At 40.0% G+C, this 15,894-nt stretch overlaps 1 protein-coding gene across 1 annotated transcript in view; it reads left to right on the forward strand.

Annotated features, from left to right (window-relative positions):
• LOC140322594 (glutamine--fructose-6-phosphate aminotransferase [isomerizing] 1-like) overlaps positions 1-5,920 on the forward strand; it is a 9,948-nt gene extending 4,028 nt beyond the window's left edge. Inside the window, exons 3-10 of the mRNA XM_072399144.1 lie at positions 220-317; positions 1,252-1,372; positions 2,106-2,263; positions 3,121-3,235; positions 3,460-3,587; positions 4,897-5,064; positions 5,164-5,325; positions 5,433-5,920. Coding sequence (XP_072255245.1) covers positions 220-317; positions 1,252-1,372; positions 2,106-2,263; positions 3,121-3,235; positions 3,460-3,587; positions 4,897-5,064; positions 5,164-5,325; positions 5,433-5,477 — 995 coding nt within the window. The 3' untranslated portion in view covers positions 5,478-5,920. The remainder of the gene's footprint in view (positions 1-219; positions 318-1,251; positions 1,373-2,105; positions 2,264-3,120; positions 3,236-3,459; positions 3,588-4,896; positions 5,065-5,163; positions 5,326-5,432) is intronic.
• Positions 5,921-15,894: the final 9,974 nt, after the last annotated feature.

Below are 15,894 nucleotides of genomic sequence, written 5' to 3' on the forward strand. Positions count from 1 at the left end.
ATTCTGCATGTCATGGGCCAGTATTGCACCCTATAAGACGATTCTGCATGTCATGGGCCAGTATTGCACCCTATAGGACAAATATGCATATTATGGGCCAGTATTGCACACTTTGGGACAGTATTGCATGCTATAGTGCTGTGCTGGATACAATGGCTGCTATTTGCTTATAAACAGTGCAGTATAATGTCCTTTAAATCCTTTTTTTAATTTTAACAGTGCAGTTAGAAGGCCTGAAAGATCACATCAAAGAAATTCAAAGATGTCGGCGACTAATTCTCTTTGGCTGTGGCACCAGTTACCATGCTGGAGTTGCTGTAAGTATTCACTACCTTTAGAATTTCGAAGAATCAATACATTTCATGTTGCTATCTTTGGTTAGCGCTCCAGCCTTGCAGCTTCCAAATCCTGGGTTTAAATTCCTGCAGGTGCACTATTTGCATGGAGTGTTTTCTTCCCATGATTGTGTTGGATTTCTCTTGCTATCTAAAAAATACATTGAGCTCAAGGCTTTGCATGGACCCATACACACTGGGCCTTTGGGTTTATTATTCTTGTATCCATTCTTTTAATTCAGTTCAACAAACAATGATTTTTGTTCAAAGAGAGTGACTCCTTTCCTGCAAAAATTTTCTTTTGGGAATTCATTTTTATCTTTGCACACAGTGTGCACAACATCTTTACATGGGGTTAGAAGGGCCAGTCCCCATATAAGCACTGCCCGGGCTGATTGACTACAAATGCCTGCTCTGTCCATGGATATTTTTCTTTGCTACCTGACTTTTCAGCTCATTATAATATGTATTCTGTATTTTATTGCAATCTGTTCATAAACAGCCCACATTCACATCCAAAGCTCTACACCTTCCCATGGATTGGCCTCTACAAACTGGAATAATTGATAATTATTCTATAGCCAATATCTATATCTATAGCCTAACAGCGGTTCTAATCCCTGTCCACTCGGTCCAAACTCTTTTTTTTTTAAATCCCACCTTTAGACATATCTATAAATGTATTAATCAATCTAATGGATTATTCCCAATTCAGCTTTAAGCTAATGTTCCTGCAAGAACAGTATTTGGTCTTAATGTCACCTACCAGGCCATGTCGTATTGGTGGTGGAGCCATTGATCCTTTAGGTTGTTTTGTAATAAAACCACTTTGTTAGGGTTCTAGGCAGAACATATCATGTATATAAGCTTGTACACTGTTCGCCATATCAGTCGGGTCCCTGTATTTCTCCTACAGACACGTCAGATCCTTGAGGAGCTCACAGAGCTTCCAGTCTTGGTGGAATTGGCTAGTGACTTCCTGGACAGGAACACTCCTGTATTGAGAGAGGATGTGTGCTTCTTCATCAGTCAGTCAGGTATGGTAATCTCTTTTACCAGAATCTGTGCTATCTTGGATATATAGATGTTTTTCAACTTAGTTTTTCCAGTGATAAATTACAAATCGCATTGATTTCAACCTTCTTTTTTACATTTTTTGTTACGAAATTGCCATTTAAGTATATATCAAGTACATTTGTACCATTTAGTAAGGAGATTTGAAATAAAAAATGGTTAAGCAATTTCTCCCTGACACAAATATCTGTTTGTGATTGCCCATGGATCATTGGACCATCAGGATCCTCCTGGAAATAGGGAGCTTGCAAATGTCGGAAAGGAAGTGGCCAGCGACATAGGATGATCCATGGCATGTTATGAATTTTTCTTGGATTCTTTATTACCAATGGATCCTTTATTATGGACAACCCAAATGGATTCATAACTCACAGCCCCCAAACAGAGCTGGCTTTAGATTCCACAATGGACTGTTGTGGATATCACTTGTCCTCATATCCCTATATGTATATATATTTATAAACCTCACTTACATGATCTTCAATATGAACAGCTAAATATCCATCCAGATTTCTGTTGGGCTACATATATGAAAAAAGAAAGACAGATATGGTATCCAATATTAAACACTCCAAATCCAGTTGGTGATTCTTGTTTAATTTGGAAAAAAATAACATGAATATTTGCTGTAGAAAAGCCCATTTTTTTGTCCACTTTAAAGAAATATTTACCGGGTTTCTGTTCACCTTCATTCAGGAGAGACAGCGGATACTCTTCTCGCGCTGCGTTACTGCAAAGAACGGGGAACCCTGACAGTAGGGATCACCAACACCGCTGGGAGCTCAATAACCCAGGAGACGGACTGTTGTGTGGATATTAATGCTGGGCCTGAGATTGGTGTGGCCAGCACAAAGGTGAGCACTGGTGGGACACAAAATAGTTTGCTGGAAGGTCCATTTATTGTATGTCAAATGTGAGAAGTCATCACAATTTATGGAAAATTGGACAATACCAATGTTTGCATTAAAGTGCAATAATGTTACTTTAAAACCAAAATGTTTTCAAAAATTTTTTTAGATAAAGAATGGTTACAATTCCAGCCAGGATGGTAAATAGTGGTCAACAATGACCAGGATTGTACACTGGTCACTGGATCAATGGTCCTGATTGATTAAAGCTCTCAAATTCCTGGACAGAAAACACTTTCGTCAGTGAAGTTGGGTGATCCAACAAACCTGGAATGTGTCTGGTCCAGAAGGTAAAATATTTGCTAACAAATAGCAAATGACTTTTAGGAAACCCATTCCAGGTTGCTGGATCACCCAGCTTCACTGGTGAAAGTGTATCTTCTCCAGCCTTGGAGAGCTTTAATAAATCAGGCCCAATGCTGGAATGTTCTCTCTTTATTTCTGTCCAAGTGAACTCAAAATTTGAAAATTTTCATTACTTTTAGTCTTGATGACAATGGCGAGGATGAATCTTCCCAATGCACTCCCCATAGACAGTGATATAAATCCAACAATGATCTGTAATCACTACAACTTCCATTACAAACTAGAAAATATGTATTCACACAAATACATGAATACGGAGGTATTTTTGTGTCCCAAAAATTGCCAGATGACTTGGTAAAGCCCATATGTCTACAATAGACTAGAAGACACCAGCCATGGAAATTTCTTCCCCCCTGACTAATTTGACAATGCTAGTTTGGAATGTGAGTTATGTTTATCTATGTGAAGATTCACCACAATCTTTCCCCTTCTAACAGGCATACACCAGCCAGTTCGTGGCACTGGTCATGTTTGCACTCATGGTTTGCGTTGATCGTAAATCAATGCAAGAGCGACGCAAGCAAATTATGCACGGTCTGAAAATGTTGCCAGGTAAGAAACATTTCATAAGATAACCAAATGTTTAGACCAAGAATTGTATAGAGGGGATTCAACAGTAGACAATGGATATGATCAGTCCGTGTACTGCTCACTGGTTTTGTTAGATCTCTTGTTACCATTTCTTGCCTAACAGGAATGGCCAGGGATGGTAAATATCAATATGAGAATATGTTTATGTTTGCTTTTTGTATGACATTTTCTTTTTTTTGTCTCAGACCACATCAAGGAAGTACTTAGTCTTGATGATGAAATTCAGAAGCTGGCAGTTGAACTGTACCAACAGAAATCTGTGTTGATCATGGGTCGCGGATATCACTATGCATCGTGCCTGGAAGGAGCCTTGGTAAGTCGAAGCCTCCATGGCTTTCCCTTGTCATCAGCTCCTGCCTGCTAAATGATTGTGGTGGTATCCAAAACTGCATTTTAATATGATGATTATTGAGGTGTCCTACTTTGAACAAATGTCTTATGTCTTAAAGTTATAAGAAACTCCAACCTAATGGAAAAAAAAACTTCTGTAAGGAGCCACATTATCAGCATTCTGTAGAAGTGTATCTAATAGTATTTTTGCTGGGTTAGTTAGGTATCTATCCTAAAAGTCAGTTGAGCTGAAGCCAGCCCGCTTCCTGTGCCGGGGGTATGGATCACTTCTTCCTGCTCTTTTAAGGGTTCCAGAAATCAGTGTAACCATAAGTGAGCTCTGAATGTTTCAATTTTGCATCCAATCACTGAAAACTTTTTTCAGCGGGCCGTGCTGGGTCAATGAAAAATGTTTCAGAATGACCTGCTCAAACTAGAAGGGGTCTACCCTCTCCTCCTCGGGTGCTTGCTAAGTCTTCCTTTGGTTAGAAGAAGCTGCAGGTGATGTCCCATGCAAGGGGGACATATTGATACAGAGTCAATGTACATGGGATAGCTGCATTAGGGGGCCAGGCCAAAAGAATTGAAGAAATCAAACACAAGTCCTACTCATTTGGGGGTTGGGAGATAGTGAACATAAACCCACCTGTTGCTGCACTTATTTTTGGGTATTCTGCCAACCTAACCTTCCAGGCATATGATTCTTTTCTGAAAATACATGAAAATCTGAAAATTGAGTACAGATAGGGTTCAGTCCAAAACTGGGACTGATGTCCAGGTTTTTGCTTACTAGTTTTTGACCACTTGCCAAGTTTTAAACTGTAACTGGAGAACATCAAATCAACAGGTTTCTTGGTAAAAACCATTCCAATTGTTGGTGGTACTGCCCTTAACAACCATTGTAAATGCTGTCCGCCATGAAATATCAGCAACCCGGCCTTAGCTGTTTACTAATGTACAAGATAGTTCCCCCATTACTATCTAAGATCTGACACCTACTGCCTTGCTTTCCCATCCTCTCAACATCAAAGTTTACATGGGGGTAATAGAGGAAATGCCTACTGCACGATGTCCTGCACCAGACCTGCCCTGCTGAGGACAGAAAAAACGTCTGCATTTCATGGCATAGCTTCTTGATCATCAGTATTTGCCCGGTAGAGTATTTAACTGTTCATTCATCAACTGGAGAGTTTTTTGGAAATAGAATTGGGGTTATACAGCATTAAGTGACCTTTTTGGATGGAGATCTGCCTAATTCCATTACAAATTATAGTCACAACTTTTTTTTCCAGAAATTTAAGGAAATCACTTACATGCATTCGGAAGGAATCTTGGCTGGGGAGCTGAAACATGGACCGCTGGCCTTGGTAGACAAACTTATGCCAGTCATCATGATTATAATGAGGGATCACGCCTACACCAAGTGCCAGAATGCTCTGCAGCAAGTGGTTGCTAGACAGGTAGGTCCAAAACTATGGCATGGCTACATAAAAGCTTAAGCTTTATCAAACTTGATCATGATCCCTGGTTACTATTTTAATTTTCCAAATTGTTCACAGGGGCGTCCAGTTGTGATCTGTGACAAGGAGGACACAGAAACAATTAACGTAGGACAACGTACAATTAGGGTTCCTCACACAGTGGACTGTCTTCAAGGAATACTGAGTGTGATCCCCCTGCAGCTCCTTGCGTTCCATCTTGCCGTTCTTAGAGGATATGATGTAAGCTGTTTCTCGCTTTTTAGCCTTGGGTTACACAGAAGGTTATGGGTGTTCCATATATAATTCCTATTCAAATGACCATTTCTTCTCTTTTCTTCTGTCCATAGGTGGATTGTCCAAGAAACTTAGTCAAGTCTGTGACTTTGGAGTAGATTGGATGTGACTGTGCCATAGTCTAGATATTATTTTTACCATTTCTATATCCCAGTATTTATGCTCCCATTATTTCCTTTGTACTCATTTGAAGCACCTGCCACTGTATTATGTGAATCTGGAAAACCAGAATATTGTACAGATATAGTTTCTATCACAAAGAGACAGAGTTTTGTAGGATAGAAACTATTAACTTTCTTTACAGCAACTTTGACAGATTTCTGATGATTTGCACTGACTATTATGTTGCACTGACGCTTATCCAGCACTTTAAACTTTGTCCATTTTACTAACTTTCAGCCCATGTAACCATGTGCCCCTTTCCTTCATTAAACTGGGCCAACAAATGTTCCACAGTCACATGCAGAACTCTGTCTGTTTATTGCAGTTTACATGTGATAGGTAATGAGGTGCCATTATTGAAAACAAAATAAACACAATTGGCCAGCGTAGGTGCCTTCACCGAGAAGGAAATGACATAGTTGGTCACCGGAGGTGCCACCACCAAGAGCGAAATTACTCAATTGGTCAGTGGAAGTGCCACCACCAAAAGGGAAATGACTCAATTGGTTAGTGGAGGTGCCACCACCAAGAGCGAAAATACTCAATTGCTCAGCGGAGGTGACCTCACCAAAAAGGAGATTACCTATTTGGTCAGTGGAGTTGCTTTCACCAATAGGGAAATTACATCATTGGTTAATGGAGGTCCCTTCACCCACTAAGAAGGAAATTGCACAATTAGTCAGTGAGATGCCTTCAACAAAAAAGAAAAGTCACAACTGGTCAAAATAAATGCCTTCACCAAGAAGGAAATTACCTATTTGGTCAAAAATGAAATGACACAACTGGTCAGTGGAGATGCCTTTACTGGGAATGTGATGCAAAGGACTTTCTAGGCTTGCCATGAAATATTTATTGGCCTACAGCACGCTTAGTTTTTGCACAGCAGTTTGCCTCCTTTCTCTAAGGAAGTTTTTCATGAAATATCTTAAATTAATTCCAACACTGAGGTTTGTACATTTTTTGTGCAATATAATGTATTTGAAAATGTATTTCATGAATGTTTTTGGTATCCAAACCATTGTGACCATTGTCTTGTTTTTTCTACACATATTTGCTCCCGGGTCCCTCCTTATGGTAGATATGGCCCTGGTGAGGATTTGTTTTTGGAAAATCCTTATTGAAGGAAACAATTTTGAAGACTTTATATTTTTTTTAGCTTTCAACCAAATGATAAGCAATGCAATCCACGGCAACCAGTTTAAAACATTTAGATATCCCTTTTTCCTTTTTTTGATGACAAGTTGTGCCTTACACCTATTTCTAGAGACAGCTAATCTGTATGTTACATAGCATGCAGCTTTATAAGGAATATCTCTTAGTACATTCTTCTCATGGCAGACTCCCTAAGATAGGAAATGAAGGCTTTTTGAGTCTTCCAGATGCACTACAGGCTATGAAGATAAAGAAAATGGGACTTTTTATATTTACTCTTTCTCATCCCTTTATGTTTTCTTTATGTATTTTGTATTCAGTCTGAAATGTTGGTGTTAATGTTATAATATGTATGGCATTTGTATTTATTTATTGTTTAAACTGAAAAGAATGGAAGGTTTCCATTAGATGGAATATGCCTAGTAGTCCAAAAAAATTGCCAACCCCTGTTCTAGACTATGCAAGTAACAGCTGACCAAAAAAAACCTGCCAACTGCCCAACCCAATACTCGGGTCGCTGTGTGAGTGGATCAGTCATCCTGAACGGGGCAAAACAGTACAGCTTGCCAATAGACCAAGACATTTAAAGTGCTTGGACAGTTTACTATCCTTGCATGTCTATGGCCGAGGACAGCACTGCTTATTTGTGGATATAATGTGGTAAGGTAAAGATCCTTCAGCTATGGTGGATTGCATTGGAGAGACTTATGCTGGCCAAATTTTACCAGACAGGAAATAAGGAGAACTGTACAACAAAACACAAGCAAAAAGAAAATGTTTGAAAAGGCCCATTTCTGTGTGTGCTATTGTTCAAAGTATCTATACTGAAACCATGGAAAACAGTAAAGCTAAGAAAGGGATTAAAATCACACAAAAACATGTATATATGAACACATTGATCATTCAAGTCATCAAAACCACTTGATATTTTGTAGGTCTCCCTTATTCTCTGATTCGTCAAGGCATGGACTCCAAAAGAGCTCCACAATTGTCCCGTGGTATCTGGCACCAATGCAAGAGTAAGAGACTCTTTAAGTTACACGGCCTCCACCAGCCGTCCGTTCTCCCATGGTGAATCCTGCTAAAAAAAACATAATGTCACCAGACCAGGCTAATTTCTTCTAATTAACACAAAAAGTTGTAAATTTACAAAATGGTAGAAAGCCTAATTTTTCCATTTTTTTCTGCCTGTAAAAATACAATTTTTCACAACAAAACCAACTTTGCCAAATCACGTGATCACAATAATATTTTAGCCATGCCCTAAATTTGCCGTAATTTGTACTTAGCAGACTTTTGCTTAATAAGTAGCTGGGCCCTGGAATGAAATAACTCCCTATACATAAATAAAGAAGTCGCAGACTTTATATGACATTGTGCTTAAAAAGCAGACTAACTAAGGTGAAGGCCTAAAAAAAGTGTTTTATACACTTTTATATGTATACCAGAAAAGATCAGAGGAGGGGTTAAAGATCCTTTAATATATTCAATGTGTCGGAGTGTCTTTTATTTGGTGTTGACAGGCGTGCGTTACACTGTAAAAGTGGAATACGATATTAAACATCTGATTCTGCAGATATCTTGCAGCAGACAGACCGTAGTAAATACCCATTTCCCCTATACAAGTCGTAGTCACCTTAATGTCCTGATATTACCTTTCAAGCTATAGGACTTCTTGGCTTCCTTTCCATGAAGAGTAACTTAAAAAGATTTCCTGCGCTTAACCTGCTCTGCACATAAATTAATGAGTTCAGGATTTATGTTCCGTGAGAATGGTGGATATTGAAGGCAGGAGCTTGGAGGAAAGCTGTGAGATTTCTGGTTGGGATCCAAATTTCTCATCATTGAGTACATTAATATTCTATGTTACACGTTATATGAGCAGAGGCAGCAAGGGATTTGTCTTTGTGCTGCAAGTCAAACAAGGGAGCATTGTTCTGTGGCTGCAGAAGCCAGCAACACTTGGCCAGGGTAGAGTAACATGACTCCTACAAAGTCTTATAGACTGGAAAAATTGAAAATTTCAAGTAAATGAGCAATGTATAGTTAAAGGGACAGATTCACTTGGTCAATGGCATAGGAGCAGGGTAGGGCATACGAGAGCCTGTAGTGGCCCTTCTCATAACTACTAATGTGAAGGGAGGGACACTGATGTAAAGGGGATCCCGAGGGGAAGGTGGGACTGTGTGTAAAGCTGGGACTTTGATGGTAAAGGTGAGACTCTGGTGGGATGGTGACAGCCTCTGATGTGGAGGGAGGCTCCTAAAGTGGAACTAAAATTCCACTTTCCACAATTATGTAGGTATGGCCTCTGCGCACCAAGGTTATAGATGCTCTCTCCTCAAATATATGGATGGGTTTCCTCTGGGGACTCTGATGTAAAGGGGGATTCGGGAAAGCAGGACTGTGTTTGGATGGAGGAATAATTTAACCTGAGGGAAGGCTCTGAAAGTGGAAGTAAAGTCCCACATTGTACTAATGGTAAGTTTTTATTGCAGAAAAGGACAGGTGATGTACCATCTGCAATAACTGTTCTTACCTGCCCAAATGCCACCCACCCGTCAAATTTACGTAGCTGTGCATGCACAGATCAGCATTTGTTGCCAGGAATACCCGACAATCACGACTTGCATTGCATGTCACGGAATTATAGAATTTTTGGCCAATCAAGATGGCCAAAGATACTTTTGAGGAAGAGGTGATGAAGATAGGACAGAATGGAGATGGAACAGGGACAGGTGAGTATTTTGGGTTTAGTTCCTCTTTACTGAGAAAAGGAAGTATGCTTATGTAAAGAGAAACTCATGATGTGAAGGAGATTATTGTAAATCGTGGGGTGCCTGTCAAAAATTAGCACTGCCGCTCGTACATCTGCATCTAGAAAACCATCAAGGACCTAAAGGTCTGTAGCTACACCACTGTTCATGGTTTAGTTAGTATATTGTTATATAAAATTAAAATTCTGCACATTATTATCCAGTATTTATATAGCGCCAACATATTACACAGCACTGTACAAAGTCCATTGTCATGTCACTAGCTGTCCCTCAAAGGGGCTCACAATCCAATGTGTCCACCATAGACATATGTCATTACCACAGACTTAGGTCAATTTTGGGGAAGCCAATTAACCTAACTGCATTGCTTTTTGGAATGTGGGAGATAACCGGAGTACCCGGAAGAAACCCACACACAAGGGAAAGCATCTAACACCTTGGTGCCAAAAGGGCCATATCTACCGGATTGCCATTTGTCCAAAGCGGGACTTTAGTTCCACTTTAACAGCCTCCTATTATATCGGAGTCCACCACCATCCCGACAGAGCCCCACTTTCCCATCAGACTCCCATCTTTACATCACAGTCCCACCTTCCCATCAGGATCCCGCTTAACATCAGTGTCCCTCCCTTTACATTATATAGGATCACTGAAGGTCCTATACATTAAAGGGCCCAGTCCCAACCCCTGCAACCCCTGCTTCTAAGCCACAGACCATAAAAGCCATTTGGGTCTTTCTGTGTGGTCTCAAAACCTTACACATGTTGTCCAAGTTTCCCATTGCCCCATTAGCAATGATTTACACCACTCTCATGTAATATGTCAAATGTTTCCCCAGTTTCTCTCAGACTCGAACCTCTCTGACTATCTTCTGTTGCAGCCACTAACAGCTTACTATAGTATTACATAGGCTGAATGGTATTTACATATGTGCTAAGTCAGGGGCCACACTTGGGGTCCCCTATATGAAGAAATTGAGCACTATTTATCTATAATCACTAGAATAGCACTGTTGGTATCATTTAGGAATGATATACCTTATGGATGTGATGCCCTATGATAGTTTACTATGCTGAGACCTCACTTGTTGGCAAAGCCACCATGGCGACACAAATATTCGAGCTCTTATACTTGGCAAATGATTTATATTTAAGTCCATAAAGTCCTAAGGTAACACATTCCTGAAGTGCAATTTCAATAGAAACCATTGCAGCTCCTCACAATGAATTATCAGTCTTTTTTCCTATGTATCACAGCAGATGTTGGGGCCATAGGAAATCCTCTGTGATAATGATATTCCGTCTCTATATGTTGGATGCTGTACAATCATCTGCTCTGGCTTCTTTCTGCTCTCTGACATTTGTTTTTCCTTGGTACTGCATGTAGAGGAGTCACTCAGAGTTAATTTATATACTAGAAGTATCCCAGCCCCAGCTTCTGAAAGAAGCCAAAAAATAAGAAATCATCATCAGTATCTGAGCAATGTAATCTTGTATTTAATGTGTGAATTTTAATTTTGAGAATCAAGAAAAAAATAAGATGGTTTAACATATTCAGATCAGATTGTATAACTCTACTTGAACTTGAGCTCAGGTGGTAAGTCAAGGAAAGTGCAGGTGACGTATGGATTAAACATTATAGTGTCCAGCCACAGGGCTACATAGTTATATAGTCAGGCTGAAAAAAGACATACCCCAGATATAAAACCCTATAGACATAGTTGATCCAGAGGAAGGCAAAAAAAAACTATAAAGCCTGGTTCAGTTTGCTCCAACAGGGGAAAAAATTCCTTCCTGATCCCATGTTCCCTGGATCAGCAGTCTCTGTTGTCTTTTTGTGCTTTGTAATGACATTAAAGTGAATAACTGGGAAGCCCAGGGTAGACTTTCCCAGACAGGGTTTTGTGGAACCCTACAGTATTTCTAAAAGTTACTAGTGTAAATAAAGTCCTTTTCCTGTAGGCCACAGATAACACAAGTGTACAATGCAGAAAACAATAAATAGTAAAATGCACACAAGGTATAAAGCAGCCAACTTCAGAGTGTAACCAACTCCCATAATAATAAGAAATAATCAAACAGTGCTAATAATCTCATAAAAGACAATAAACCAAATACACATGAATAGAAGGTAATAAGGAAAACATAATCCACCTTGACTGTATATCCAATAATCACATTAGAGTCCATTAGATCCAAATGGCACGTGAACTAACCCAGATACAGGAACATACTTCTTGTATTCCAGATCACAACGTAAACACTCTCACTCCAGGCTGCAGATCCTGTTTGACTTATTGTTATCTGTTCAGTTCCAGGACTTCAATATTTGCAGATAACAGCCGCACTTGAAAAGCCTTTGTGTTATCCATTCAGTTCCCATCTTCAGTGAATGTGTTGATACCTCATAGAAAAAGGAACCACAAATGGAGTAAAATCATTTATTGAAAGTAACTAATAAAGGACATTTACATACCATTAATGGAGATCAGTAACCACATTATTTCAAAAGGATTAAAGTGCTAGCAGAACAGGTGGTCAGGAAACTCCTCATAAGTTTATTCTCAAAAGATATAATAAATGTAACATGGCACTTCTCCACTCACTGCTAATGTAAAGGAACATTCTTCATTGGCTACCAATAAAAGGAGGTCTTCTCCATTGTCAGCTGGTGTAAGGGGCATTTCTTGATTGACCACCAATGTTAGGAAGAACCTTTCCATTGTCTACAGTCCACTACAGATTCCACCAATGAGTATGGAATGCTAAAGGCTTCCCTGTCTGCATTTATTTTTTGTTCATCAATATTTATTTATCTAGTATCCTAAGTTCACGGCATACTTTATTCTCCTATTTATTGTTTGGTTTACCCATACTACTTGTAAGGGTCCCTAACAACTGGAAATGGTTCAGAAATTGTGCCATGGAAAAAATGATAGCTAGGGCAAAACTGACCATTGGGAGGTATTCCTTCACTCTTTGTCTTTCTGGCATTATTCTACATGTCTTCTTAAATTGGGTTCCTGTGGCATGGTTCTATTCTTTTTTTCTCTTTGTCCTACTTTTTTGGGCTTTCTCTTCTGGGTTTTCCAACAAATATAATTTCCCCACTTAACTGGGAACTTTATTGTAAAGCCCTGGTCCATCAAGTGTGCTAACCATACGCCAGTCCCCCAATCTAACACGGCACTCTTCGCCTATACAAAGCTGCCGCTCGGCCTTGGGAGACTAGTTGCCCCATCCCAGCACACAATTGCCCTCAAGACTTCTGTGCACAAAGCATTGCATCTGGCGAAGGACTGACAGAAAACCAGGAGCTCAAAGATAATGCAATACAGGAAAGTCCAGATAAGCGTCTCCTAACAACCTATTTGTCTGTGGCCGTTGTTGGCCTCCTAAATGGTTTAGCTCCCTTTAAAGGACAACTTGTTTACTATTAATGCGTCCATTGTAAAGTATATTTGACTTTGGAGATGTAAGTAAGACTTCCATACACAATCACCCTCAAAACACACAGTTTTACGAGAACTACAGAGCACTTTACAAACTTAATAGCTTTTCTCTGCCAAGCTGACCAATTTATTAGAGCTTTGAGCTCAGACAGCAGTGAGAACTCAGAGGCTCCTGAGTTTATGATAGTGAACAATAGCAATCAGGACGGAGGTGTTAACATGTTTAGTCGCCTATTCCTAATGACAGCAACCTGTGGCAAAGGCAAGGAACCATTAAAATGAAACAGGAACACATTCTGGATGTTTTGAGAATATATTTTCTTGCTTTATGTTTTTTTTGTCTCTTTTGTAAGAGGTGGTGGTACTATTGCCATGTTATATATTTATGAAGGATTATCTGGATCAGTGTTTCCCAACCAGGTTTCCTCTTGAGCAGGGGTCAGCAAACTCCGGCCTTTGGGCCAGATATGGCCTAGCTAGTAGTCTGTTACGGCCTAACCCGCCCCTGGTCGATCGCCCTAATCCCGGCTGGCAGGGGTTGGCAACCCGCGGCTCTGAGGCGCATGGGGCTCTTGAGCCTCCTTGTTATGCCTCCCTTCCCTATTTACCATGGCTGGCATTAACACTTCCACTGCCGGGGTAATGGGACATTCCCTCTCCCCTGTATGCATTGTGGAGGAGAGGGCTTTCCCTTCAAGGGCGTTCCTAGTTCGAGAGAAAGTTCTGCCTAGTGTGCCTTCTTGACCCCCTAAATGGCCTAGTAGCCAAAAAAAGTTTGCATACTCCTGCTCTAGAGGTTTCTAGGGATACCTTGAACAAAAATAAATTTGTGCCTCTCATGGCAGCTACCACTGACACCAATGTTTTTTGGCTCTCTGTAAGAGTGGCAACCTTCCCTGTGACCAGCATCCACAAGGCTAAAATACTGTGAGCTGTGAATATAGTAATTATGGAAAAGGGTTCCCTGAGACCTGAAAGTTATTTCAAGAGTTCTCCCAAGGTTGAGAAACACCGAGCTAGAGTGATATTCCTGTTATTGGAAACGTTATAGTAACCCATATCATTACTTAGAAGGTTTGGGTTCAACCTGGGCTTAAATTGAATCCTGAGTGTTTGAGGTTCAAATATCACCCCAAATACATTGTAAAATTTGTCATTTACTAATTTTAACATCTCTGATGGATCTATAGGTTATGGTCTGGAGGGTTATTGGAGCAAATAATAATTGGAGCTTTGTTTTGAGTCAGCTCCCCCACTATAAAACGCGGTCCAGAGCCACCATAGTATTGGTGATATCAAAGCTGCATAGGTAGGGATTAGGCCCAATTAAGTACTTTGATTCTGATTGCTAGCTTTTTTGGACAACTCATTTTTTGGGACCTTTTTTTCTTATTGGGGATTTTTTTGTGTGTTTAAATTAAAACATTTTTTTCTTTGATGTGGACAAGGCTTCTTTTCAAAGAGGGAAAAAGCATCATAGGCTTACCCTTTAAGCTCCAACCAGACATTCATTAAGCCATGTAACCAGGCCTTTACATATCAAGGTTGGGAGAGCAAACTCCCCTTGCAAAGTGCCCTTGTCCTAATGATGAGGCACAATGGCTTCCTATCACCTCCAGTACACCATAAAGAACAGTAGGGATGTGGGTGGTTTATCGTGTACAGATATTCATTACCTTTCAAATGAATTCATACAAACTGCACTAGTAACTACCTTGGAAAAAGGGGGCAGCTGCATTATTCCCATTGCCAAGAGAGGGCCCCAAATATGATTTCCTTTAATATGACTTACTCTAGCCAAACTTCAGGAAACTTCAGCCCGGCCTAATAGTGAACTCCTGGGACAGATCCCTCATCTCCCCAATGGGTTGGCAGTCTTTTGTTGTTCTTTGACTCTGCCAGACCCACCTACTAAACTTGTTTAGATAGCCATGTGGGTCCTAATAAAGCTTTGAACCTTGGCTTGCAAACTATAGACAAATTGGTATGTTTTTGAGCCATTGCCAATAAATATATTTGGAGGTCCCCTAAATGTGGCTTTTTAAACAAACTTGGATAGACTGGTACTGACTTGTCAATGTGCATTAGCATATGATACCACCTTATGAAGTCCTGGTAGTTAGTTTGGCAAGTTAGAAATTCATTTTCAGCCCTGTTGAAGTTTTTTCCTAAATCCGTGGCCACTTGTTGGTATATTTGGAGGGAAAGGAAAATGGGGGTCAATAACTTTTATTTTTTGGTGAATACAGAGAATACAAATCTTTGCCGTAAATGTTCTCTAATATGGTGAGATATAAGGGATCATTTGTGTGTTTAAAGAGGGAGGTGATGTGTTATTTTTAAAAATAGCTAAATATCACTTTACTGAGGATTACAACCAGTTTAGTTTTTATTACACGATCCTGTTTGTCAGCCTCCTATGCTGAGTACTGATTGTTCGGATTATATATTTTTGGACAATATTGACAGTGAGATGATACGTGACGTACTTTTGGGCAGCTGTGAATTTTAGGGTTGGGTGTGTGAGAACATATTACATGTCCATACACATACAACATACATAGATAATATGTGTAACTTTATAGTTCACTTACTGGGTTTAATTAGTGCATAGAAGCAATATGCTGAAATGAGAGCCCTGGCCCTCCAACACCACTTGGGTAGCTCTCATTACTGTGACAATGTAATTTCATTGATCATTTCTACTAAATAAAAATGTCTACGTCGCTGGAATGATATCAGAACCTGCTTATAATAGAGCAATGTGAAAAATATTAGATTCACTTTCAGTGAAATTGTTCTTTTTATCACCCAAGCACACTGGCCATACTACAGTTATGTAAAAAAGCATGTACACGTCGGGCACCCCTCATACCTCCAGCCCAACCCTACCCCTACCCCTGGGCTAACCACCATTTTTGTTATTGAACAGGGATCCCTGATGAGTCCCCGGGGGTACCCTGGGAGGATACA

This window comes from Pyxicephalus adspersus, chromosome 2, assembly GCF_032062135.1.
Source record: "Pyxicephalus adspersus chromosome 2, UCB_Pads_2.0, whole genome shotgun sequence".
Lineage (NCBI taxonomy): Eukaryota > Metazoa > Chordata > Amphibia > Anura > Pyxicephalidae > Pyxicephalus > Pyxicephalus adspersus.